Raw genomic sequence first — 27,416 nt, 5'->3', positions numbered from 1 at the left:
AGAGGGTCTTTTACTCAGTTATAAAGAATTCTTATCACTTTACAAGGTCCCTGTAACACCTAAAGATTTTGCAATTGTTTTAGATGCCATTCCCTCAGGTGTTGCTATGTTATTCAGGAACGTGTCAAGACCTGACCCTCAGAGCCTACCTTCTATTGACCCTGTTGACTCATCAGTAGGATAGATTTGTTTCTCTTTTGATCCATTCAACAACAGAGCGATACGATCCTTGTTTCAGCCGGATGTTGTATCTATACCTTATGTCATGCCTTATTGGAATGGATTTATTGATAATATCTGTTGGAAAAAAGTTTGGATGTTGCCACACACATACCTACTTTATTATTCATAAATATTATCCTGCCAACCACTATATGAAGAATTTTAAGGAAAACATCAACTCAAATTGCTCCTTTTGTATTGACCACCCAGAAACAGTTTTGCATCTTTTTTGGCATTGTGTGCATCTAAGAAAACTGTGGCAAGACATCAGTAGGTTTATAATTGAACACATTTATGAAGATTTTACACTATTGTGGAGAGATGTACTGTTTGGATTCTTTACATACAATAGAAATAAGCGGAAACATTTTTATGTAATTAATTGCATTATTCTTTTGGTCAAATTTCATATACACAAATGTAAATTTACAAATAGAAAACCAAATTTTCGTACCCTACAAAAATAAATTGAACTGTATTTTAAGACGGTTAAATGCTCTACTAACAAAAAAAGCTGTTAGAATTGTAAATATATGCATGTCCCTTAAGGTCCTTGTGTAATTGTAATGTGATATTGTACCCCCTAGCCCCGCCCCGCCCCGCCCCTAGCTCGATTGTCTATTGTTTGTAATCTATGTATGCTTGTGTTCCCTCATGTGCTTTATGTATTGATTTGTTGTTAATTAAAAAATAAATTAAAAAACATTTATAAAAAAATTCAGCACCATCTTTCATTATGATTTGGATGACATCATAACATCAGAGAACAACCAACATCTATCTAGATGTTGTACTCAAAACTTAGTCACATAAATGAAAGCTACTAATATTACTGCTACTGTAAAAACGCCAATAATATACTATATAAACAGTAAACACTGTGCTGCTGTAGCATTGTCTTGGAAATGCAAGGTGCCCAATAGGGGCACTGTGGGGAAAAAGTAGAAAAACAAACTCAGAAAAGGTGAAAGGTTGTGGGAATGTGTCAATTTGCTAGTCGCCGGTTGGCAAAGCGGTCTCTCGTCTCTTTGACAGAAAGAAGCCCGGTGTAGCTAGATCGATATCTTAATTTAATAAGCGGACATGGCCAAGAAACGAAGAGAAAGACGAGAGGCCGATAGTGTTTCGTTAGTAACATTACACGAGGAACCGAAGACAAAATTTAACGAGGCACAAACCCTCAAAGGTATGTATAGCTAACGACGTTGCTATCCCGGCTAACTGGCTAGTATAGCTAGCTAATTTACTTGTGTTTTTCTAATTAATTTGCTAACGTTAAGATGCATTACTGTTTCTTTGATATGGTAAACGTCTTGTTAAATAATGTTGCTAGCCGGCTTAATAACCAGCCAGATGATTGTGAAATGCGGATATGCTGTTGTCAGTCAGCGTTGGCTAACTAACGTTACTAACAGCTGATTATCAACATTCAGAAGTTGCTTGCTTTCAAGTCTGGTGGTATGACGGAGTTGAAGCACAGACAAAATGGGTTAGTTACCAGTATCGTTGGTTGAAATTAACATGATCAGGTTAGTAACTTCGTAGGTTGCTATCTATCAAGCCGCTGTCAGGGACCATACCCAGTTTGACGTTAAGTTGCTAATGTTAATCAATGTCAATGACAGAACCACTTGGATGACGTCAGGAACATATTAGGCTAACCATGTAATGTTATTATATAGATGGAGCAACAATTATCATAACAGGATGTTACACACTTTATTTATACATTTTGTTTAAACTTTTAAAATAAACTGATGTAATTTTTTTTAACCTTTATTTAACTAGGCAAGTCAGTTACTTAAGAACACATTTTTATTTTCAATGACTGCCTGGGAACAGTTGGTTAACTGCCTTGTCAGCTCGGGGGTTTGAACTTGCAACTTTCCGGGTACTAGTCCAACGCTCTAACCACTAGGCTACCTAGTGGTTAGAGTCATGTGGAGTCATGTGAAAACCGGCTGATATGTTCCTCCTCAAAGTTGGAATACATGTAGTCAGTTTCAAGGATTATATATCTTGAATGGTTTGACTACATAGCATGCTTCATGTACTCTGGGGAAATCAACCAGGAACTAGAACAAGTGAAGCAAGACATTACATGAGGCTTACTGCTGTTGTTACAGAAGAATATAGGCTCATCATGATATTTTAAATTAGCTGACTGTGTATGCTATATAACTTAGCTACTCATCTCTCCACAGAGACTCGATACACTGGAGGGGGCTCAGCTCGCATGTCTCTCCTCATCCTGCTGTCTGTCTTCACCTGCGCTGCTTCTGTCATGTACCTAGTGTACAGGAATTTCCCAGAGCTCGACAAGTAATTGTTCTTTGCATTTATCTTTCCAGCAAGCTGACCCATGTACAAAGAGTTACTTTTGTACAACAGCCTACCAAATGGCATTCACCAGCCAAGTTAAATCATTTCATTCAAACGGTTCTCATCATTAGCTGTGATGAGGTTGATAACAGGCACCAGTATAGGCATATTTTCAACCAACCTTTACATGATTGATTTGATATATATATACACACACACACAGAAGTCAGAAGTTTAAATGCACTTAGGTTGGAGACATGAACTCGTTTTTCAACCACTCCACAAATGAATTTTTAACAAACTATAGTTTTGGCAAGTCGGTTAGGACATCTACTTTGTGCATGACACAAGTCATTTTTCAAACAATTGTTTACAGACAGATTATTTCACTATCACAATTCCAGTGGGTCAGAAGGTTACATACAAAATTGACTGCTTTTAAACAGCTTGGAAAATTCCAGAAAATGATGTCATGGCTTTAGAAGCTTCTGATAGGCTAATTGACATCATTTGAGTCAATTGGAGGTGTACCTGTGGATGTATTTCAAGGCCTACCTTCAAACTCAGTGCCTCTTTGCTTGACATCATGGGAAATCCAAAGAAATCAGCTAAGACCTCAGAAAAAAATTATCGACCTCCAAGTCAGGTTCATCCTTGGGACCAATTTCCAAATGCCTGACGGTACCACGTTCATCTGTACAAACAATAGTACGCAAGTATAAACACCATGGAACCATGCAGCTGTCATACCGCTCAGGAAGGAGAGACATTCTGTCTCCTAGAGATGAATGTACTTTGGTGTGAAAAGTGCAAATCAATCCCAGAACAACAGCTGGAGATCCTGGAGGAAATGGGTACAAAAGTATCTATATATATCCACAGTAAAACGAGTCCTATAAATCGACATAACCTGAAAGGCCGCTCAGCAAGGAAGAAGCCACTGCTCCAAAACCGCCATTAAAAAAAGCCAGACTACGGTTTGCAACTGCACATGGGGACAAAGATCGTACTTTTTGGAGAAATGTCCCCTGGTCTGATGAAACAAAAATAGAACTGTTTGGTCATAATGACCATCGTTATGTTTGGAGGAAAAAGGGGGAGGCTTGCAAGCCAAAGAACACCATCCCAACCGTGAAGCACGGGGGTGGCAGCAGCATGTTGTGGTGGTGCTTTGCTGCAGGAGGGACTGGTGCACTTCACAAAATAGATGGCATCATGAGGATGAAAATTGTGGATTAATTGAAGCAACATGAAGATTTCAGTCAGGAAGTTAAAGCTTGGTCGCAAATGGGTCTTTGAAATGGACAATGACCCCAAGCATACTTCCAATGTTGTGGAAAAATGGCTTAAGAACAACACAGTCAAGGTGTTGGAGTGGCCATCACAAATCCCTGACCTCAATTCCATTGAACATTTGTCGACAGAACTGAAAAAGTGTGTGTGAGAAAGGCCATGCGGGATAACCCATCCACATTTCCTACCCTGCTCTGTGTTTTAAGTCAAAATGAAACGGTTGGAGACTCAAACCACCGCATCACACGAGCGTTCTTCTCTTTAGCTCTATGCTTCCAGGTGAGTGGGGCATGGTCACTGAGGGTGAAGTGGCTCCCCAGCAGGTAGTATTTCAGGCGTTCTAGAGCCCACTTTACTGCCAGCTCCTCTTTCTCAATGACTGAGTAGTTGGTCTCCCGTGGTTCCAGCTTCCTGATTTAAAAACAGAATGGTGTGTTCCACCCCTTCTACCTCTTGGGATAGCACTGCTCCCAAGCCGACCTCTGAGCCATCCGTCTGAACCACAAACTTTCTCTCAAAGTCTGGTACCACCAGCACTGGATTACAGCGGAGAGCCTCCTGTAATGTCCTAAATGCTTTGGTGGCCCTTTCATTCCATTTGACCATGTTTGGCCCTCTGACTCTAGTCATGTCTGTGAGTAGGGCGGCCACTGTGCCATAACTTGGGATGAACTTCCGGTAGTAACCGGTCAGCCCTAGGAAGGCTCGAACCTGGTTCTTATTTGTCCATTAGCCGTTGAAAGGTGGCTGGGGCCCTGTGTAAGCCGAATGGCATGACAGTGTATTGAAACAAACCATCAGGGGTTGCAAAGGCTGTCTTTTCTTTGGCGGTCAGAGGAATTTGCCAGTACACTTTGGTTAGGTCCAGGGTCGTAATGTACCAAGCTTTACCAATTCTCTCCAGTAGTTAATCTACTCGGGGCATGGGGTAGGCATCAAACTTGGAGATGATTTACCTTCCGAAAGTCGTTACAAAACTGCAAAAACCCATCGGACTTGGAGACCATAATAATTGGGCTAGACCACTCACTATGCGACTCTTCGATCACTCCAGCTGCCAACATTTTCTCCGTCTGCTCTAATCGCGGCCTGTTGAGCCTCAGGTACCCTACATGGCCTCATGCTCACTTTTCTCCCTGGTAGGGAACCGATATCATGAGCCGTAGCCTCAGTTCGGCCGGGTACCTCTGAAAACACGTTTCTGTTGCTGGGGACCGAGTAGGTGAAATATTTACTTTGGCTGTCTCCTGTGTGTGTGGGGTACGTGACCATTAGTGTTTCTCTCTCTCTCCATGCTTTTAACAGGTTTATGTGATAGATCTGTTCCTGGGGCCGTCGACCTGGCTGTCGGATCCGATAATTAACTTCTATTCTCTCCAGTACTTCATATGGTCCTTTCCATGTGGCTAGTAGATTGCACTCTACCCTGGGGATCAGCACTAACACCTTATCTCCCGGTTGAAATTCCCTCATGGTAGCCTGCCAGTTATAAGTGTGCCGCTGGTGCTCTTGTGCTTGTCTCGTGCTCTCTGACGATGGGCATGGCTGTCTTGTCTTGCATTGCCGTGACGTGCTCTATGACACTAGTATACGGGGTGGATTGGTGCTCCCAGGTTCGCCGGGTGATGTCTAAGATTCCCCGGGGGTGCCTCCCATATTCCAGCTCAAAGGGGGAAAACCCCAGCGAGGCTTGAGGAACCTCTCTAATGGCAAACATCAGATATGGCAACATGCAATCCCAGTTTTTCCCATCCTTTTCGATTACCTTCCTGAGCATTGACTTCAGGGTATGGTTGACTCTCTCAACCAGCCCGTCCATCTGAGGTTGGTTTACCGATGTCCTCAACTGTTTCACCTGCCACAATTTACAAAGGTCTGCCGTAAGGCGGGACATAAAGGGGGTCCCCTGGTCAGTAAGGATCTCCTTTGGAACCCCTACTCTGGTGAACAGGAGCACTAATTCCTTGGTGATATTTTTGGAAGCCATCGTCCGAAGGGGAATGGCTTCTGGGTAGCGAGTGGCATAATCTAGAATGACCTGGTGGATTTGGGTAGTGGGCCCAATATCCATCATTATCCTCTCAAATGGTGTTTTGATTATGGGGAGTGGCACTAACTGGCTTCTAACAGCTAGTTGGGGAGCTCTTAACCTTCACCCCGGGCGCTCTCCACAATGCCAAGCCACTACAGCCTGAATTCCTGGCCAGTAAAACCTCGTTACAATCCGGTCTTGGGTTTTATTGATACCAAGGTGTCCACCCAGAATGTGCCCATGAGCTAGATCAAGTACTGTCCTCCGGTACCGAGTGGGGACCAACAACTGTTCCACCACATCAACCCCTATTTTTGAGACTATACACCAAACCCCTTTTCATGATGAAGTGGGGAAAACTATTAGGCATCATCCCATCATTTATGGGAGTACCATCAACGACCTGCTCATCTGTTCTGGCTTGCTGCAGGTTTGGTTCCTGGTTTTGGGCAGTCTCGAAATAGTCAGGGACCCTGCCAGGTCTGCTGGTTCTAGATAGTCGTCCTCTGGATTCAGATCGACCCCAGCCCCACTAGTACTGGGCTGCTCATTTATCAACTAGTTCTGCCACTTCTTCCTCATCCTCCCCTACTAGCACCTGTGAGGTTGGCCCCTGGGGGACCCCTTTTCTTGGCTTTGGTTGAATGCTACTTCCCGCTTGGTCATGGTTGTTGGCTTATCAAATATGCCGTTCTTTTGGCCTAACTTGGCAAAGTTAGGGAATTTTCTACCCAGTATTACATCATATGGCGTCTTTGGGACCACGCCGACCTCATAATCCAGCAGACTGTCCTCGGTTTGTATGCTCGCTAAGGCTGTGGGGTACAGACTAGTATTCCCATGAATGCACGTAACACTGGTATCCTGACTTGTATCCAGTTTGAGTCTGCACTAGGTTTGCAACGATCAGGGTTAGCATACTGCCGGAATCCAGCAGTGCTTCAACCTCTTTCCCTTCACCCTGCACATATGTTTGTCTCTGGAGCTGTCAAGTACAGTGGTTACCACAGGACATGCATACCATATATCAGCTTCTTCTTTTTCACAGAGTTTACATTGAATTGGCTCTTCTTTAATAGGGCAGTTGGCTGCAATATGTCCCGGTCGATTACAATTGTAACAGATAATAGGGTTTCGGGGAGACCCCCTCAACCGCCCGGTCCCGGTTTCCGTCTTTTTCCGTAGTGTCTCGACCACTTTATGATTCTTTCCTCACAGCCCTACGCTGCTCTCTTCCCCCCTCCAAATGTTGGGACAGTCTTACCCTGTCTGCTGGTTATCCCAGGCCTGGGGATTTTTCCTCCTGTGCCTGCTCAGCTGTTCCTGCCATACAATACCGTTCAACCAGGCCCACGAGATGGTCGGCAGAAAGTACCTTGTTCTGGCCATCCCATCGTCGAACTCCTTGGGGTAGACCTAGCTGAAACTAGTCGAGTACAATGGTCTCTACGATCTCGGCGGATGAACGGGTCTCCGGTCGCAACCATTTCCGTGCCAGGTGAGTCAAGTCGAACATCTGTGTTCGGAAGGATTGTCCAGGTCTGTAGGACCACTGGTGAAAGCGGTGTGCCCTCACGGTATCGGTCACTCCCAGTCTAGTCAGAATATCTCCCTTTAGTTCATCGTAATCCTGTGTATTTTTCAACTCCAGGTCGAAATTCGCTTTTTGAGCGTCCCCTGCCAGGTATGGTGCCAGAAGACCTGCCCGCATTCTCCACCACGTGTGGCAAATCTCTTCAAGATTAGGAGCATTTGTCACTAAGTGGGAAACTGTCACTAAAATCACCCCATAATGAGAGTTCTCTCGAACAGGACAGTACCTGTGTGTTTGTTTCTCCGTCCTTGTCCAGCCAGGCCGCAGGCAAGGTCAAGGATAGCAGGCTTTGATACACAAATCGGGTTCTCTGTAGGTCCAGGTCCAAACGCCAACAGGTAAGTCCAATCAGTCCAGCCGATATATTGTCTCTTTCTATATGGTTCACAGATCATTCCAGCCCTTTCTCTCTCTCTCTCCCTGGTTCGTCTTGATCCTTTATATGTCGGTCGGCACCACCTTCTGAGGGTTCCCCTTGCTTCTGGGAATTGTAGTTGTCAGTCGGCCATTTTGTGATCTGTAGTTATGATCGGGGTGGCCATTTTAGTGATGGGGCAGAGCCGTTTATTAGTTCTGCTCTGACATATCTGCCATTTATCACTCGACCCCCTTCGCCCACAGTGTGTATATATGTATGTACAGTGGCAAAGTATTTAGTCAGCCAATTGTGCAAGTTCTCCCACTTAAAAAGATGAGAGGCCTGTAATTTTCATCATAGGTACACTTCAACTATGACGGACAAAATGAGAAAAAATCCAGAAAATCACATTGTAGGATTTTTAATGAATTTATTTGCAAATTATGGTGGAAAATAAGTATTTGGTCACCTACAAAAGTTGTTCTCAATACTTTGTTATATACCCTTTGTTGGCAATGCCAGAGGTGAAGACTTACAGAAAACGTTTGACAAGGTTTTCACACACTGTTGCTGGTATTTTGGCCCATTCCCCCATGCAGATCTCCTCTAGGGCAGTGATGTTTTAGGGCTGTTGCTGGGCAACACAGACTTTCAACTCCCTCCAAAGATTTTCAATGAGGTTGAGATCTGGAGACTGGCTAGGCCACTCCAGGACCTTGACATGCTTCTTACGAAGCCACTCCTTTGTTGCCCGGGCGGTGTGTTTGGGATCATTGTCATGCTGAAAGACCCAGTCACGTTTCATCTTCAATGCCCTTGCTGATGGAAGGAGGTTTTAACTCAATCTCACGATACATGGCCCCATTCATTCTTTCCTTTACACGGATCAGTCGTCCTGGTCCCTTTGCAGAAAAACAGCCCCAAAGCATGATGTTTCCACCCCCATGCTTCACAGTAGGTATGGTGTTCTTTGGATGCAACTCAGCATTCTTTGTCCTCCAAACACAACGAGTTGAGTTTTTACCAAAAAGTTATATTTCGGTTTCATCTGACCATTTGACATTCTCCCGCTCTTCTTCTGGATCATCCAAATGCTCTCTAGCAAACTTCAGACGGGCCTGGACATGTACTGGCTTAAGCAGGGGGACACGTCTGGCACTGCAGGATTTGAGTCCCTGGCGGCGTAGTGTGTTACTGATGGTAGGCTTTGTTACTTTGGTCCCAGCTCTCTGTAGGTCATTCACTAGATTCCCCCCCCCCCCGTGTGGTTCTGGGATTTTTGCTCACCGTTATTTTGACCCCACGGGGTGAGATCTAGCGTGGAGCCCCAGATCGAGGGAGATTATCAGTGGTCTTGTATGTCTTCCATTTCCTAATAATTGCTCCCACAGTTGATTTCTTCAAACCAAGCTGCTTGCAGATTCAGTCTTCCCGGCCTGGTGCAGGTCTACAATCTTGTTTCTGGTGTCCTTTGACAGCTCGTTGGTCTTGGCCATAGTGGAGTTTGGAGTGTGACTGTTTGAGGTTGTGGACAGGTGTCTTTTATACTGATAACATGTTCAAACAGGTGCAATTAATACAGGTAACGAGTGGAGGACAGAAGAGCCTCTTAAAGAAGAAGTTACAGGTCTGTGAGAGCCAGAAATCTTGCTTGTTTGTAGGTGACCAAATACTTATTTTCCACCACAATTTGCAAATAAATTCATTCAAAATCCTACAATGTGATTTTCTGGATATTTTTCTCATTTTGTCTGTCATAGTTGAAGTGTACCTATGATGAAAATTACAGGCCTCATCTTTTTAAGTGGGAGAACTTGCACAATTAGTGGCTGACTAAATACTTTTTCGCCCCGTATGTGTGTACATGTGTGGCGTATACATAGTTGGATTATTTCATGGAGCAAAAATGGATTTTATTTTATAATGGAGCATTTTCTAAATTCAAACACCCCTGCAACTAGCCATCAGAGTTTAGGAGACACCTGGGATGTCGAATAGAGAAGAAAGAATCACCATGTAAAGGCTGTTCGGAAATCTGCCTATTACATCTATATAGTAGCCTGTTATCAATGATTATCACAGCTAATGATGAGAATCATTTGATTTAAATTGTGAACAGCTTAGTATGATACACCCCAATATAGACGGTCACGTTTTACATTCTCTGTTTCTGTAAGTGTCAAAGCCCTTGCCCACAGATTCACACAAACTTTTATTTATCCACAACATTGTATGATGGTGAATTGATATCCACGTTTTTTCATTTCAGTGATGAGATGGCTACTATTAAAATCCCCAAAGATATGGATGATGCTAAAGCCTTGGGCACTGTACTTTCCAAATATAAGGACACCTACTACACTCAAGTGTTAGTAGCCTACTTTACCACCTATATTTTGTATCCTTTTGGTTAGTAAGTGTATTGCAAAGTTGTGAACCTTTGGAAGATTGAGATGTGTACTTATTAGTTGTTTCAACATGAATCAAGTCTGCGAGGCCCCCTATCTATTCCAGTGGGTCAGCAGAGGAGAGCGTCAAGACAGGCTTTTGTTACTCTATGATGTGCCTGTTGACTGCATCATCCCCTTTCTCCCCTACCTTGCTCTCGCCCGCTCAGTCTCCCTCATTCATTATTTCCTATTGAACAAAGCAGCCAGCCAAGCCAAGGCCATAGTAAAGGCATGGGCTTGCCTCTGGATAATGAATGGAGAAGTAGGAGGTGGGGGTACAGTGGGATTTGATCCTTGAGTATTAATTCAGGCAATTATTGTGTGTTCACAACAACCACAGAGTGCAGTACATTTTTCCTAATTTTATGACATAAGACAGATTAATGCGGACATGCAGTGCACACAAGTTAAACTTTATCAGTACAGTAGAGTAAGGACTTCCTTTCCACCCACTGCTATATGCAATAACTCTGTTCCAGCTTTGTCAATTGCACTTCAGACCGACATTACGGGCAGATAGAATTATCCACTATAAAAGAGGATAAAAACATGGTCTGATGCATGTTATGGTCCCACCTCATATGTAAACATAATATATCTTCAGAGCACATTTTATTATGAAGAATATGAATTAACACTGCACAGTATGAACACAAATGCAGTATCATGCCTGATGTTTTCTACCCTGCCTCCTCTGCTAGTTTTCTTTCCCCTCCACTGTCTTGGCACATATTAATGCATAGTGTCTGCTCTGGCCAGTATGTGCGAACAGCACTAGGACTACACTAGCTGACCAGGCCCCAGCCACTGTCTGTGATGCGTTGCCTTGTAGTTTTACTGGTAAATAAATGTTAGGATATCCTATCAGAGGAATGCTTTGCCCCCACCTCTTTTATAGCTGATACTTCTATCTGCGTTTGACGTTGGTGAAAGCAGGCAGATGACTACAAATTAGTCCTGCAGCCAGATCTATAATAAACTGGCACTGTATACTACTACAGTGGAGTATATCTTAACTATACTAAACATAAGAAGAAATGCAACATTTTAAAGTGTTGGTCCCATGTTTCATGAGCTGAAATAAAAGATCCCAGAAATGTTCCATATGCACAAAAAGCTTATTTCTCTCATTGTGTACACATTTGTTTATCTCTGTTAATGAGCATTCCTTCTTTGCTAAGATAATCCATCCACCTGACAGGTGTAGTATATCAAGAAGCTGATTAAACAGCATGATCATGACACAGGTGCACCTTGTGCTGGGCACAATAAAAGGTCACTCTAAAATGGGTAGTTTTGTCACACAACACAATGCCACAGATGTATCAAGTTGAGGGAGCATGCAATTCGTATGCTGACTGCAGCAATGTCCACCAGAGCTATTGCCAGAGAATTGAATGTTAAATTCTCTACCATAAGCTGCCTCCAATGTCGTTTTAGAGAATTTGGCAGTACGTCCAACCGACCTCACAACCGCAGACCGCAATGTAACCACACCAGCCCAGGACCTCCAACTCTGGCTTCTTCACCTTCACCAGCCACCCAGATAGCTGATGAAACTGTGGGTTTGCACAACAGAACCATTTCTGCCCAAACTGTCAAACAATCCCAGGGAAGCTCATCTGCGTGCTTGTCGTTCTCACCAGGGTCTTGACCTGACTGCAGTTCGGTGTTTTAACCAACTTCAGTGGACAAATGCTCACATTCGATTGCCACTGGCACATTTGAAAAGTGTGCTCTTCAGGCCTTCCGGGCGGCGCAGTGGTTAAGGGCGCTGTACTGCAGTGCCAGCTGTGCCACCAGAGACCCTGGGTTCGCGCCCAGGCTCTGTCACAACCGGCCGCGACTGGGAGGTCCGTGGGGCGACGCACAATTGGCCTAGCCTCGTCCGGGTTAGGGAGAGCTTGGCCGGTAGGGATATCCTTGTCTCATCGCGCATCAGCGACTCCTGTGGCGGGCCGGGCGCAGTGCACGCTAACCAAGGTTGTCAGGTGCACTGTGTTTCCTCTAACACATTGGTGCGGCTGGCTTCCGGGTTGGATGGCGCTGTGTTAAGAAGCAGTGCGGCTTGGTTGGGTTGTGTATCGGAGGACGCATGACTTTCAACCTTCGTCTCTCCCGAGCCCGTATGGGAGTTGTAGCGATGAGACAAGATAGTAGCTACTAACAATTGGATACCACGAAATTGGGGAGAAAAAGGGTAAAAATAGAAGGGAAAAAAAGAAAAGTGTGCTCTTCACGGCTGAATCCCTGTTTCAACTGTACTGGGCAGATGGCAGACAGCATGTGTGTGTGAGCGGTTTGCTGATGTCAACGTTTGGAACAGAGTGCCCCCTGGTGGTGGAGTTAAGCTATGGGCAGACATAAACTACGGACAACGAACACAATTGCATTTTATCGATGCCAATTTGAATTCACAGAGAGAGGATCTCGTCACGGTATCTGAGACCCATTCATCTGCCGCCATCTAAATCAAATCCAACTTTATTTATCACATGCGCCGAATACAACAAGTGTAGACCTTACTGTGAATTTGACTTAAAAGCCCTTAACCAACAGTGCAGTTCAAGAAAAGTAAAACAAATATTTACCAAATAGACTAAAATAAAAAGTAACAAAATAACGAGGCTATATACAGGGGATATCGGTACTGAGTCAGTGTGCGGGGGTACAGGTTAGTTGAGGTAATTTGTACATGTACAGTGGGGCAAAAAAGTATTTAGTCAGTTCTCCCACTTAAAAAGATGAGAGACCTGTAATTTTCATCATAGGTACACTTCAACTATGACAGACAAAATGAGAAAAATATCCAGAAAATCACATTGTAGGATTTTTAATTTATTTGCAAATTATGGTGGAAAATAAGTATAAGTATTTGGTCACCTACAAACAAGCAGGATTTCTGGCTCTCACAGACCTGTAACTTCTTCTTTAAGAGGCTCCTCTGTCCTGGCACCTGTTTGAACTTGTTATCAGTATAAAAGACACCTGTCCACAACCTCAAACAGTCACACTCCACTCCACTATGGCCAAGACCAACGAGCTGTCAAAGGACACCAGAAACGAGATTGTAGACCTGCACCAGGCCGGGAAGACTGAATCTGCAATAGGTAAGCAGCTTGGTTTGAAGAAATCAACTGTGGGAGCAATTATTATGAAATGGAACACAGACAAGACCACTGATAATCTCCCTCGATCTGGGGCTCCACGCAAGATATCACCCCGTGGGGTCAAAATGATCACAAGAACGGTGAGCAAAAATCCCAGAACCACACGGGGGGGACCTAGTGAATGACCTGCATAGAGCTGGGACCAAAGTAACAAAGCCTACCATCAGTAACACACTATGCCGCCAGGGACTCTAATCCTGCAGTGCCAGACGTGTCCCCCTGCTTAAGCCAGTACATGTCCAGGCCCATCTGAAGTTTACTAGAGAGCATTTGGATGATCCAGAAGAAGATCGGGAGAATGTCATATGGTCGGAGGAAACCAAAATATAACTTTTTGGTAAAAACTCAACTCGTTGTGTTTGGAGGACAAAGAATGCTGAGTTGCATCCAAAGAACACCATACCTACTGTGAAGCATGGGGGTGGAAACATCATGCTTTGGGGCTGTTTTTCTGCAAAGGGACCAGGACGACTGATCCGTGTAAAGGAAAGAATGAATGGGGCCATGTATCGTGAGATTGAGTGAAAATCTCCTTCCACCAACAAGGGCATTGAAGATGAAACTTGGCTGGGTCTTTCAGCGTGACAATGATCCCAAACACACCGCCCGGGCAACGAAGGAGTGGCTTCGTAAGAAGCATTTCAAGGTCCTGGAGTGGCCTAGCCAGTCTCCAGATCTCAACCCCATAGAAAATCTTTGGAGGGAATTGAAAGTCCGTGTTGCCCAGCAACAGCCCCAAAACATCACTGCTCTAGAGGAGATCTGCATGGAGGAATGGGCCAAAATACCAGCAACAGTGTGTGAAAACCTTGTGAAGACTTGCAGAAAAAGTTTGACCTCTGTCATTGCCAACAAAGGGTATATAACAAAGTATTGAGATCAACTTTTGTTATTGACCAAATACTTATTTTAAACCATAATTTGCAAATAAATTCATTAAAAATCCTACAATGTGATTTTCTGGATTTCTTTTTCTCATTTTGTCTGTCATGGTTGAAGTGTACCTATGATAAATTACAGGCCTCATCTTTTTAAGTGGGAGAACTTGCACAATTGGTGTCTGACTAAATACTTTTTTGCCACACTGTAGGTGGGGGTGAAGTGACTATGCATAGATAATAAACAACGAGTAGTGGCCGTGTACGAAGGGGGGGGGGGGGGGAATGTAAATAGTACGGTGGCGATTTTATGAATTGTTCAGCAGTCTTATGGCTTGGGGGTAGAAGCTATTGAGGAGCCTGTTGGTCCTAGACTTGGCACTCCGGTACCGCTTGCTGTGCAGTAGCAGAGAGATCAGTATATAGCTTGGGTGGCTGGAGTTTTTGACAATTTTTCATGGGCTTTCCTCTGACACCGCCTATTATATAGGTCCTGGATGGCAGGAATTTTGGCTCCAGTGATGTACTGGGCCATACGCACTATACTCTGTAGCTCCTTATGGTAAGATGCCGAGCAGTTGCCATACCTGGCAGTGATGCAACTGGTCAGGATGCTCTCGATGGTACACCTGTAGAAACTTTTGAGGATCTGGGGACCCATGCCAAAAGAAATTCAGTCTCCTGAGGGGAAAAAGGTTTTGTCGTGCCCTCTTCACGACTGTCTTGGTGTGCTTGGACCATGATAGTTCGTTGGTGATGTGGACACGAAGGAACTTGAAACTCTCGACCTGCTCCACTACAGCCCCATTGTTGGAGGAAATTATGGTTGAAATGATTAATTATGTATACATTTAAATTAACCATCTATTTTAATACTATTATGTTACGGTATGAAATGTATGGGATCTTGGTTAAACTAGGACCGAAAATGTAGGTAAAACAAATTAATTGTCTGTACCTTGCGGGTTTAAGGGAGAAAGGATGGCATATCTATTCAGACAGATAAGAATGTTTGTTTGATGTTCCATTAGTGGAGAAAATGATATCTTTTAGACAGATTGGAATGTTTTGTTTTATGAGGGGAGTAGAAGACAGTCTCCAGATCTGAAGACACTGCACTATTGTGTGGATCGGAGAGGGTGTGAGAAACCGATTACGTCATTTTATGTTCTCTCCTTAAAATGTAATGTTCTTTGTATTTCAAGTCAGTGCTCTCTTGAATTAAACACTATTACCTGACTTTTAAGACTGGTCTCGATCTATTTCATGCATAATTAATGAATTTACAACTCATTAATGAAATAGAGTGCGAATTTGGTTTTGGCTACAAAACATGGAGGAATTCTAAATTCCTCTAACACCCATCAATGTTAATGGGGGCCTGTTTGGCCTGCCTTTTCCTGTAGTCCACGATCAGCTCCTTAGTCTTGCTCACATTGAGGGAGAGGTTGTTGTCCTGGCACCACGCTTCCAGTACTCTGACTTCAACTGACGTCTCATTGTTGTCGGTGATCAGGCCTACCACGGTTGTGTTGTCAGCAAATTGAATGATGATGTTGGAGTTGTTTGGCCACGTAGTCGTGGGTAAACAGGGAGTACAGGAGGGGACTAAGTACATACCCCTGAGGGGCCCCAGTGTTAAGGATCAGCGTGGCAGACATGTTGTTGCCTACTCTTACCACCTGGGGACGGCCTGTCAGGAAGTACAGGATCCAGTTGCAGAGGGAGGTGTTTAGTCCCAGAGTCCTTAGCTTAGTGATGAGCCTTGTGGGCACTATGGTGTTGAACGCTGAGCTGTAGTGAACAGTGTTCTACATAGGTATTCCTTCCCACCTAGACAAAAGGAACACCTAATGTGTTCATGTTTCAGCATGATAATGCACAGCCCCATGTCGCAAGGATCTGTACACAATTCCTGGAATTTGAGAATGTGCCAGTTCTTCCATGCCAGGCATACTCACCAGATATGTCACCCGTTGAGCAGGTTTGGGATGCTGTGGATTTAAGTGTACGACAGCGTGTTCCAGTTCCTGCCAATATCCAGCAACTTTACACAGTTCTTGAAGAGGAGTGGGACAACATTTATATTTTTGTTTCATGTATTTTTGTGACCGTATCCACGTGTGTGGTGTGTGCACATGCTACTGTGTGTTCAACCCTTGAGCTGTATTCCTTGATGCTGCTGACTCAGCCTCCAGACATTTGCGATCCCTGGATCCATCTTCCTCAGCATCCTGTCTGGTTATCTCTACCCCTTCCCCCTGGCTCTTTTCCTCGTCTGCCTGGTGAGTATACTATGGACACAAGGAGAACTATGACTAATAATAGTGGTGACATTTACAAAATGTACTTTGACTCTGTAAACCAGACTCTGTTTACAAAATGTACTGTCACTGTGTTTTCCAGTGCTCTGGCCTAGGGGCTTCCTTCTGCTACATGCTGTCTTATCTAGTGGGGCGACCAGTGGTCTACAGATACCTGACAGAGAGAGCCCAGAAATGGTCCCAGCAGGTAAGACATTTTGGAAGGAAAAACGGGTTGTTTCTGTACTTGAACAGTATAGGAAGTTGTTGATATGAGAGTACAAGCAAACTTTAACAGTTTAGTAACAGCCACATGTCTATCTGCACCCACAGAATAGTGGAGTCTTAGTAGGGGGCTAGTAGCCTCCAAGCCTTACTGTGAATGACAGGTTATGCTATCTGTTTTCAATTACAGGTAGACAAGCACAGAGATCATCTCATCAATTACATCATATTTCTGAGGATCACTCCGTTTCTCCCCAACTGGTTCATCAACATCACCTCACCTGTCATCAACGTGCCTTTGGGGGTCTTCTTCCTTGGTACTTTCTTTGGTAAGGCTAGAATATATCAAACTCCAGTATTTCCTTTTTGGTAGAAAACAGTGTTGCATTGTCTTTATTGCTGAGCTATTTTTGAATCGCTCATACTATTTAATACAGTGATCACCAACCCTTTCTGAGTCCAGATCACTTTCGCAGTCTAAAAGCAAGTGGAGATCTACAGCTCAGATTCTTTTTTTTTTTTTTTTTTTTTCATTAACCTCACAAACAGTTTTGTAGGAATGAGGTTTGGGCAGTAGGCCTAATACATTATCACAGCATATTGGCTATATGATTGGCTTGCCGATATTGTTAATGTCAGACCATATTATATTTCAAAACTTTGATAACTTAATTAATTTAACTTTATTAATTTTGTAAGTCGCTCTGGATAAGAGCGTCTGCTAAATGACTTAAATGTAAATGTAAATAACAAAACAGATCAGTTGATTTAGCACTTGTGGTGCATCAATCAATTGAAATTGCTTTTTTATTTGACTGGATTGATGGTCAACGAGGTCAAATCACGATGTCAGTGATCTTCAGGTCGAAAAGTCGGAGCTCTAGAAAGATGCCCGAGTTCACGAATTGGAATTCCTCTGGTGAGACTGACCAGAGAGAGGGAACACCATCTTCCACCTGATGGCAAAACTCGAGTCGCACCGCATCTGCCTCATGCACACATTTATGTTGTTCCTATGACCAGAGAAAGTTAAATATTCATTGAATATAAAATCGACACGACAAGCTGCTAATAATAATAAAACGCAGGGCTATTGATACTTTGCTACTCATTCATTGCAGCTGCAGCCCGAGCGGAAGTGCGGAGAAGCAGCTTTTAGTAATAGTGTTGAATAAAAACAGTGACAGTGCTGAATATAAAGTTAAACATGAACTCACTCATAAAAACAGCAGCTCGTTGCTGTATTCGTTGACAGTCTCTGTGGTCATGATTTTAAAAGTTATTCAATCTTACATAGGCTAGTAGCCTATTAAACTTGGCTGTGGCCAGGGTCATGGAACTCTATAGCCACGGTGATTTGAGCTATCTGATTGGGCAGCGCAGTAGGTGCACTCGATTTAGTCACAGATTTGCCGGGTAGGTGGAGTCTCTCTTCAGACAAATAAAAATGGGAATGCTGCTTACCCGGTGCGCAGGGCTTTTGAATCAAGTGCACCTACCGTCAACAGCTCAACGCAGTATTAAAAAAAGGAGCTCAAGCCTTTGTTGACTTTTCTACAGAAATATTTGGTGATCGCCTAGGAATGCCTTGGCTGTCTTTACAATCCTGACTTCCTCCCTTATCTCTGACTGTCAGGAGTGGCCCCACCGTCCTTCGTGGCGATCAACGCTGGTACAACACTGTATAAACTGACGACAGCTGGGGAGGCAGTGTCCTGGAACTCTCTGATTGTGCTAGGTGTCCTGGCCGTACTCTCTATCCTGCCTGTCTGCTTCCAGAAGAAACTGCAGCAGAAGATGGAGTAGGCATTAGACAACTCAGCAACTCATCTGCCTGCCTGATCCCCCAGCCCGTCCCTTGGCTCAGGAATGGTACACCCCGCTGTCACTCACATAGTCCTGCCTGTTGCTGTCCCACACACCTGCTGAGGTTGCTGTGGAAACATTGCCCGTTGACCCAACCCTGACTCCTGTGCCCAAAACATGTGGTTGTGGCCACCTCAACTTTGTGCTCTACAAAGGACTAACTGGCCTCTGCTCATCCTCGGGTTTGTTTTCCCATATTTGTTAAATGTTGCATGCCTGGAAATTTAAAATGTTAAGGATACAGAAAACATCAGGCATCTGTCTTCATTGTTTTTACTCACAATGGTTCTCACAAGTTCAAGCTAAACTTCCCTCCTTTGTATTTCTTGAACAGTGTTTTGATTTGATTTAATCTCTTAACCTGTGATATGGGTGAAGTCAAAGCAATACTGATCAGAGTCGCAGTTCAGTGTTTTTGATTTTCACAACATTTTTGGACTATTGTTATGACTGTTTTATACACTGGATAGATTGAGCATATTAAATCATTTAGAACGTTCTATCATTTGAAGATATTGTTAACACACCACCCTAAAATGATCTGTGTGCCATCAATGTTGACATGAAAAATATGCATGTGAACACATGCAGTTAACTTGTTTTTCAACCACCACAGATTTCTTGTTAACAAACTATAGTTTTGGCAAGTCGGTTAGGACATCTACTTTGTGTATGACACAAGTAATTTTTCAAACAATTGTTTACAGACAAGACTATTTCACTTATAATTCACTGTATCACAATTCCGGGTCAGAAGTTTACATACACTAAGTTGATGGTACCTTTAAACAGCTTGGAAAATTCCAGAAAATGTCATGGCTTTAGAAGCTTCTGATTAGGCTAATTGACATCATTGAGTCAATTGGAGGTGTACCTGTGCATATATTTCAAGGCCTACCTTCAAACTCAGTGCCTCTTTGCGTGACATCATGGGAAAATCAATTGTAGACCTCCACAACTCTGGTTCATCCTTGGCGCAATTTCCAAATGCCTGAAGGTACCACGTTCATCTGTACAAACAATAGTACGCAAGTATAAACACCATGGGACCACGCAGCCGTCATACCGCTCTGGAAGGAGACTCGTTCTGTCTCCTAGAGATGAACGTACTTTGGTGCGAAAAGTGCAAATCAATCCCAGAACAACAGCTGGAGATGCTGGAGGAAACGGGTACAAAAGTATCTATATCCACAGTAAAACAAGTCCTATAATCGACATAACCTGAAAGGCTGCTCAGCAAGGAAGAAGCCACTGCTCCAAAACCGCCATAAAAAAGCCAGACTATGGTTTGCAACTGCACATGGGGACAAAGATCGTACTTTTTGGAGAAATCTGGTCTTCTGGTCTGATGAAACAAATATAGAACTGTTTGGCCATAATGACCATCGTTATGTTTGGAGGAAAAAGGGGGGTGCTTGCAAGCCGAAGAACACCATCCCAACCGTGAAGCACGAGGGTGGCAGCATGTTGTGGAGGTGCTTTGCTGCAGGAGGGACTGGTGCATTTCACAAAATAGATGGCATCATGAGGGGGGAAAAGTATGTGGATATATTGAAGCAACATCTCAAAACATCAGTCAGGAACTTAAAGCTTGGTCGCAAATGGGTCTTCCAAATGGACAATGACCCCAAGACTACTTCCAAAGTTGTGGCAAAATCGCTTAAGGACAACAAAGTCAAGGTATTGGAGTGGCCATCACAAAGCCATGACCTCAATCCTATAGAACATTTGTGGGCAGAACTGAAAAGGCGCATGCGAGCAAGAAGGCAAGACAAACCTGACTCAGTTACACCAGCTCTGTCAGGAGGAATGGGCCAAAATTCACCCAACTTATTGTGGGAAGCTTGTGGAAGGCTACCTGAAACGTTTGACCCAAGTTAAACAATTTAAAGGCAATGCTACCAAATTCTAATTGAGTGCATGTTAACTTCTGACCCACTGGGAATGTGATGAAAGAAATAAAAGCTGAAATCAATCATTCTCTCTTATTATTCTGACATTGCACATTCTTAAAATAAAGTGGTGATCCTAACTGACTTAAGACAGGGAAGTTTTACTCTGATTAAATGTCAGGAATTGTGAAAAACTATTTGGCTAAGGTGTATGTAAACTTTCGACTTCAACTGTAGAAAGATAAATATGAAACCCTTGATGCTTCTGCTGGGCCTTTCACTAAAATATCGCTACTAATTGGATTTCCCCTTTAATTGTATGAAATGGCATATCAAGTATTGAAAACTGGTGTTTTGTATACTATTCTTTTTATATTTGTTCTACTAATGGTGCTGAGACTGCCTCTCTGTCTGTGTGCTCCCTTTTGTGCGTCACCAGTCCAAATGCTCTGCCAGTTGAGAAATGCAGTAGTGGATGACCAAGCAGTGCCCTTTGCAAAGCTACCAATTTAGATTTTTTGGTTGTTCATGCTTTTCCCAGGTGTTAGTGATTTCACACTGCTACTTCATGTACAGTGCCTTCAGAAAGTAGTCACACCCCTTGACTTTTCCAAATGTTGTTGTGGGATTAAAATGGATTTAATTGTAATATTTTTGTCAACGATCTACACAATACTCTCTAAGTTGAAGAAAAATTCTAACATTTGTAAAAAAAAACACACACAAAAAAACATACGCTTACATGACCAAAAGTATGTGGACACCTGCTTGTTGAAGATCTCATTCCAAAATCATGGGTATTAATATGTTGGTCCCCCCTTTTGCTGCAGTCGGTGTTTCAATTCTTCCCAAAGGTGTTTCATGGGGTTGAGGTCAGGGCTCTGTGCAGGCCAGTCAAGTTCTTCCATACCGATCTCGACAAATCATTTCTGTATGGACCTCGCTTTGTGCACAGGGGTATTGTCATGCTGAAACAAGAAAGGACCTTCCCCACACTGTTGCCACAAATTTGGAAGCATAGAATCGTCTAGAATGTCATTGTATGCTGTAGTGTTAAGATTAGCCTTCATTCGGACTAAGGGGCCTAGCCCGAACCATTATTCCTCCCCCACCAAACTTAGTTGCATTGGGACAGGTAACATTCTCCTGGCATCCGCCAAACCCATCTGTCAGATGTTGAAGTGTGATTGATCACTTCAGAAAACGCGTTTCCACTGCTTTAGAGTACAATGGCGGCGAGCTTTAAGTGAAAACTGTAACTAGGCCACTCAGGAACATTAAATGTCTTCTTGGTCAGCAACTCCAGTGTATATTTGGCATTGTGTTTTAGGTTATTGTCCTGCTGAAAGGTGAATTTGTCTCCAAAGTGTAATTAGTAACTTCACCATGCTCGATGGGATATTCAACATCTGTTTAGTATTTTATTTTTTAAATATTTTTTTTACCCATCTAACTACAAATCGATGCCCTACGTAAAGGCATTGGACAACCTCCCTGGGCTTTGAATCTGCTTTTTGAAATTCACTCCTCGATTCAGGGACCTTACAGATAATTGTAAGTGTTGGGACGGAGATGAGGTTGTCATAAAGAAATCAGATTAGACACTATTATTGCACGTAGAGTGAGTCCATGTGACTTGTTGAGCACATTTTTACTCCTGAACTTATGGTAAGCCTCAATAACAAAGGTGTTGAATACTTATTGACTCAAGACTATTCAGCTTTTCAATTCTATTAGTTTGTAAAAATGTCTAAAAACAATTCCACTTTGACATGAAAGGGCAGTGACAAGGGCAGTATGACATATGAAGGGCAGTGACAAAAAATCTAAATGGAATACATTTTAAATTCAGGCTGCAACACAAAAAAAAGTCAAGGGGTGTGAATACTTAAGGCAGTTTATATATATTTTCTTAGAGTCCAACCTGTATGTATCTGTTGGTGTTATGCCTAATTTGTACTATAGTTTGGGTGCTTTGATGTGATTTTTATTTGGCCTTACCTGATGTCATTATATGAATTCTCTGCTGCTGTGAAACCTTCTGGTTGTGTCTAGAGGTTGATGCAGTGAATGTGCACTTGGGCAGTCTTACTGTTGATGTTTCTTCAAAATCCATGTCTCAAGCACTGTCTACTCTTCTTGCATCTGAAATCACTCATTATTTATGAAAATTGATTTGATTTTAAAAAGTGAAAGCATTTTTTAATTTGGATCAACTGTCTTACTTGGATTAGTGTTTTAATCCACTATAGAAACCATTTCTGAGTATGAGAAAATGTAATTTATTATTTAATTATATATTTTCCGCTAATTGGTCTTTTGACCAGTCACATCAGATCTTTTCTCAGAGCTGATCTGATTAGTCAAAAGACCAATTAGTGAAAAAATAGATCAGAATTAGGCTGCCTGTATAAAAGCAGGCTTAGCGCTTCATATTTTTATATAATGGCTGTGTTGACACGGGCAACCCAATTATTATTATTTTTTTTTACCACTAATTGGTGTTTTGACCGATCAGCTCTTTTGTCAATAATTGGTCAAAAGATTAGAACTGTTCTGCCTGTGTAAACACAGCCCTACTGTATCCCAATCCCACTGTAACCCATCATTCATGACCTGTTTCATTTAATTTAGTTGTGTTAATGTCCTTGTTTGAAATTTGGGCTTCACATTTTTGTTGTTCATAGAGGTTGCATCATTACCTCATCTTGATTGCACTGCAGTAGTTTTCAGAGGGATCATGCCTGATGGGAGATCCTGTAGCTGTTCAGTCAATACAGTGTGCTCTTATGAAAGCTGTTTTGGTGTTTAATAAATAAGAATATGTTGTTACTTAGCCCTTATATTACTAGCACATTATTTGTTCACCCAATTTGATATCAGAAGTAATTTCTGGAACTGTATTGACACATATTTGCAATAACTGTTTAAAAGTCCCCAGTAGTTTTATCCCATTTTTAAAGACCACTGCAATATTAGGATGTTACACATGTTTCTTATTACAACTTTCCAACAGTTGTTAATTTTCATGCAGAGAATATTGAGAATATCTGTGCTGGCTTGGATGATTCTTGGTGTGTGCATTCATTACGCTTGTGATCTTTACAGTATTAAGTTGTGCAAAATGATAATGTATGGCAAGTGTTTGAATATAATTTACATTCTTGTACATATTTTTGTCCAAGCTAATGAATGTTGGTTCATTATTAACATTTATTTTTGAAATAATAAAATATAATATACATTTTTTTTCTCACTGTCCGGTAAATGATTGGAAAATGAGAATGTGAATCTAATGGCAAAGTTCTGCATGTTTGTACCGTCACCTTTTACCACAAGGTGGAGCTCTTTGTACATGTCCACAGAGTTCAGCCCCACAGTTGCTTTGACTTATTTGACTTTTTTTCAAGTAGGACAACATTTTAATGAAATATATTCTAAATTGTGCATCAGAACGTTTATTTACATATTTTTCCTATTTCTGACACCTTTATCTGTGCCTTGAATACTCTAGTAGAATACCTATTACTGTATGTGTATTACAGCTATGGAATTACATGTATCACATGAATACAATTGTTCAGACTAAACTGGTGAAATTAAAGTTTGCATTCACTTGTACACTGGTCTTGGCTACAGTGGAGTAAGAATACTATTTCTCAGGTTCATTATAGGTGCAATAAGGCTTAATGTAATGCTACATTACTATAGCATTATTATAAAGGAGAGTTTTTTTACAGGATAAATACTTAACTCAGGAACTGAAGGGTTAAATGCATAACGTAATCTATAAGGAGTTTGCACATGCTCAGTGTGTTCCCTCTACGCAGAGGTAATGCAAGGGTTTGAGAAGATCTGAGACAGATGAAAACAGCTGTACTTGAAGACCCATAATGCCTTTCGGCTGGCATTCTGTTCTGATTTTCAGGCTTTGCAGTACATCCACAATGGCTACGCGAAATCACTACGCGATCCTTTAATATGCACCCTGCTGAAAAAGCCGAGGAAAAGGGTACCACCGGACCAGTCTCAAAATGACCACCGGCTTCAGCTCGAATTCATGTCGATTCGCAGATTATTTTGTTATCTGCGGACTTGACACTGAAAGCGGGCTTGAACCAGACGAACTGTCAGGTAAGTGTTGTGCACGGGCTGGGGAACCATAAGAATAATTCTGCATGGTTTATGTCTTAGTTTGTTTCTTTTATATAGATTTTAGAGTACAGTATTATATCCATGTTTAAACAAAAACATGACAGTTTATAATGGGTTGATAACTGGTAATACTGTGTACATCAGTAAGTAGGACGGCACATCAGTGTTGTTCATACGAGTTCCTATTTTCTACCTTTCCATTTTATGTTATAACGTTACGTCTAATCGTTTAGAAGGGATTATTCCAATAAATGTTGTTTGCTTGAAATGCTCGAGAACTGTAGGCCGTCGATGTTCCAGCTGTAATTAAAGAAAACGAAAAACGGTTAATGGATTAATCTCCTCCTGAGTATAGCCAGCACTCATTAAGTGGTCAAAAGCAGGACAGACACACATTTACATACGTAGATCACTGACCTTGATTGGCTGTTTCAGAACTCACCAGAATAAGACCTGTTTCTATTTCTACAATTTGTAAATAACAGGGATGTTTCCCCTATCAGTAGTACGTTGATATTACCATACTGTCAATTGTAATAACACATGTATCAACAAACATATATATACAAGCAGGTTAGGCCAAAAATAGCTATATCAAAGAAGCACATCTGATTTCTTAGTTGTTTATGACATCTGAACAATTTGATTGATTCCCCTCTGCCTTCTTACACGCCTACCCTCAGTGATAGATCGGAATCAATTGATCAATGCATGGCAGAGTGCAGAAAACAGAGTGAAACTGGGGGTATCAAGGACCATAAGGTTCTCCCTGGGGGGGCAGAACACTGAATATGTCAGGATGATGTCATTATTAGACCGGGTCTGCTATTTCTTGGGAGTGCCATGGGTCTCTAGGGGAGATGAGGTGGTATGATACATAAAGTGGGGTGGGGGGTGAACTCTTCCTGAGCTCAGGGTGGTGGGTTAGTTGTGTACGAGTTTGAAAAGAAGTGAAACTGGTGTGGGAGTATACTTGAAGATGCTGATCTTGGTTTTTCTTGTCAACAACAGTTATGTTTATGGAAGGAACTTGTAGAATCTAGTACATTGTTTTCAAAGGACAAGTCAGGCTACATTCTTTTTTTGGGTAGCCTAGGGTCTAAGGATATGTAAGTATGTGCATTTCCCTAAACTCAACTGTTACTTTACAATCAAGCTCTAACGTTTTCTGCTGTAAACATAACCTGTTTATGAATATGTACAAATCAGAACAATAATTTATTCTACTGCAGAGACATTTTTGTTAGTCTCGCAGGTGGTCTCAATCATGAATCAGCACAATTTTATTTTGTTTGTGTCTCGTGAGACGTCATTAGTTGCTCTCCACCTCTCCACCTCTGTAGGCTCTCTGGAAAGAACAAACCCTTGTATAGTTCAACAAACACAATGAGCATGCATCCTGTGCCTTGACTGTACAGTTTCCCCCCATAAACTATCCTAGTTTTACAGTATAAAATAATGAGGTATAATGTAGGCAAAGAGAAGACCGTGAACTGCCGTAATAAAAACACACACAACTCACTGGTTTGTGAGTGGCACCACCTTGCATATCTCTCATTTCACTTAACATAAGCCTAAGGTTCTACTTATCAAGGGACAGTTTTTTGCAGGAAGGATGGAAACATCTTTAGATAACACACACAAGATCTCTCTTATGCAAATGTACTTAACACATCTGATGAGATAAATTATTAACAGCATTTGCATTAGTAATTTTTAAAATCTTTGTCGCAAAGACACATTTCCTTCCTCTCAGTGTAAAAGTGGAAGTAGAATCTTTTACAGAAATCAGTCAAGGATGTGTTCACTTCCCTGTTGTTTATCTAGAGAGAATTATGCTATTCAGATTCTTATCATGATTGTCTCCTCTCCTCGAGTACCTTCCTTTCTAATGAGAGAGAGACCAGCTGATGAAAGTTAAAGTCACTGGGGTGTTCAGCAGGAGATTGCATGTCATTCAGTAATTCATCAATCTAGGAAGAGTGAATTAGACAAATAATGGTGGTCCTCTGACCAGAGATTAGACTGTAGAGGACTAGAGGTTATCCTGTAGGTTCCATACTTGGCCTTCATGTTTTCTCCTGCAGTGACTCACTCAGACAATGGAAAGCCTTTTTGGGGGCTGAGGGTTCTATTGGCTGAGTTGATATGGGATGAGGAATTTGTCCTCTTTGCCATTCCGTGCATAGTTCCAGGGCCATGAGTGCACTGCTGAGACTTATAGCACTGTTTGGTCTAATGGTACAATAGGCTGTTATTAGACATGCTTGTTACAGACTGTTTCCTGAGTCTGTCAGCCACATCTAAAGGAATTAAAGCTGTTGGCCTGCCAGATATCTCAAACTGTGTGTTTTATGTAGAATGTGTTTTGAATGATATGCTTCCAGGATTCCTCCTCTTGTAAGTTTGGGTCAGGGAATAGGAAGTGACTGCATGCCTGGCGGGGATTCTGAATAGTGAAAACTGCCTTGGGCCAGACCCTGATGTAACCTTCCTCATTGTGGTCAAGGATCAACAGGGTAGGTTATAATGGTTAGGGAGCATCTTGTCTAATCATAGAGGATTACAATACATCACATTTGCCCTCTTGCTTTTTAGCTAGATCCTACTAGCTGACAAAATAAAAACGCTATTACAATGTTACTGCAATGTCGTA

The 27,416-nt window shown here is 42.3% G+C and overlaps 2 protein-coding genes across 3 annotated transcripts in view; both read left to right on the top strand.

Annotated features, from left to right (window-relative positions):
- The first annotated feature begins 1,208 nt into the window (after window positions 1-1,208).
- LOC115113738 (transmembrane protein 41B-like) lies at window positions 1,209-23,849 on the top strand. The gene is made up of 7 exons (XM_029641694.2): window positions 1,209-1,408; window positions 2,427-2,544; window positions 10,091-10,219; window positions 16,511-16,604; window positions 16,726-16,830; window positions 17,038-17,176; window positions 18,484-23,849. The coding sequence occupies exons 1-7, from the start codon at window positions 1,306-1,308 to the stop codon at window positions 18,651-18,653; spliced, it is 858 nt and encodes a 285-aa protein (XP_029497554.1). The 5' UTR covers window positions 1,209-1,305; the 3' UTR covers window positions 18,654-23,849.
- A 639-nt stretch (window positions 23,850-24,488) lies between these two features.
- The window catches only part of LOC115113737 (DENN domain-containing protein 5A-like), a 47,308-nt gene continuing 44,380 nt past the window's right edge, over window positions 24,489-27,416 (top strand). The window contains exon 1 of one of the 2 annotated variants that reach the window (XM_029641689.2): window positions 24,489-24,739. In XM_029641689.2, the coding sequence (XP_029497549.1) occupies window positions 24,640-24,739 (100 nt within the window). In that variant the 5' untranslated portion in view covers window positions 24,489-24,639. The remainder of the gene's footprint in view (window positions 24,740-27,416) is intronic. The other variant, XM_029641690.2, reaches the window with a different exon arrangement.

This window comes from Oncorhynchus nerka, linkage group LG28, assembly GCF_034236695.1.
Source record: "Oncorhynchus nerka isolate Pitt River linkage group LG28, Oner_Uvic_2.0, whole genome shotgun sequence".
NCBI lineage: Eukaryota > Metazoa > Chordata > Actinopteri > Salmoniformes > Salmonidae > Oncorhynchus > Oncorhynchus nerka.
This window is presented reverse-complemented; position numbering and strand designations above follow the sequence as displayed.

Excerpts from the sequence above, each read along its gene's own strand:
- LOC115113738 (XM_029641694.2), top strand. The coding sequence starts at position 1,306 with ATGGCCAAGAAACGAAGAGAAAGACGAGAGGCCGATAGTGTTTCGTTA. Across the intron at positions 16,605-16,725 it reads CTCTTTTCCTCGTCTGCCTG|TGCTCTGGCCTAGGGGCTTC; the intron begins GTGAGTATACTA and ends TGTGTTTTCCAG. Across the intron at positions 16,831-17,037 it reads CCCAGAAATGGTCCCAGCAG|GTAGACAAGCACAGAGATCA; the intron begins GTAAGACATTTT and ends TTTCAATTACAG.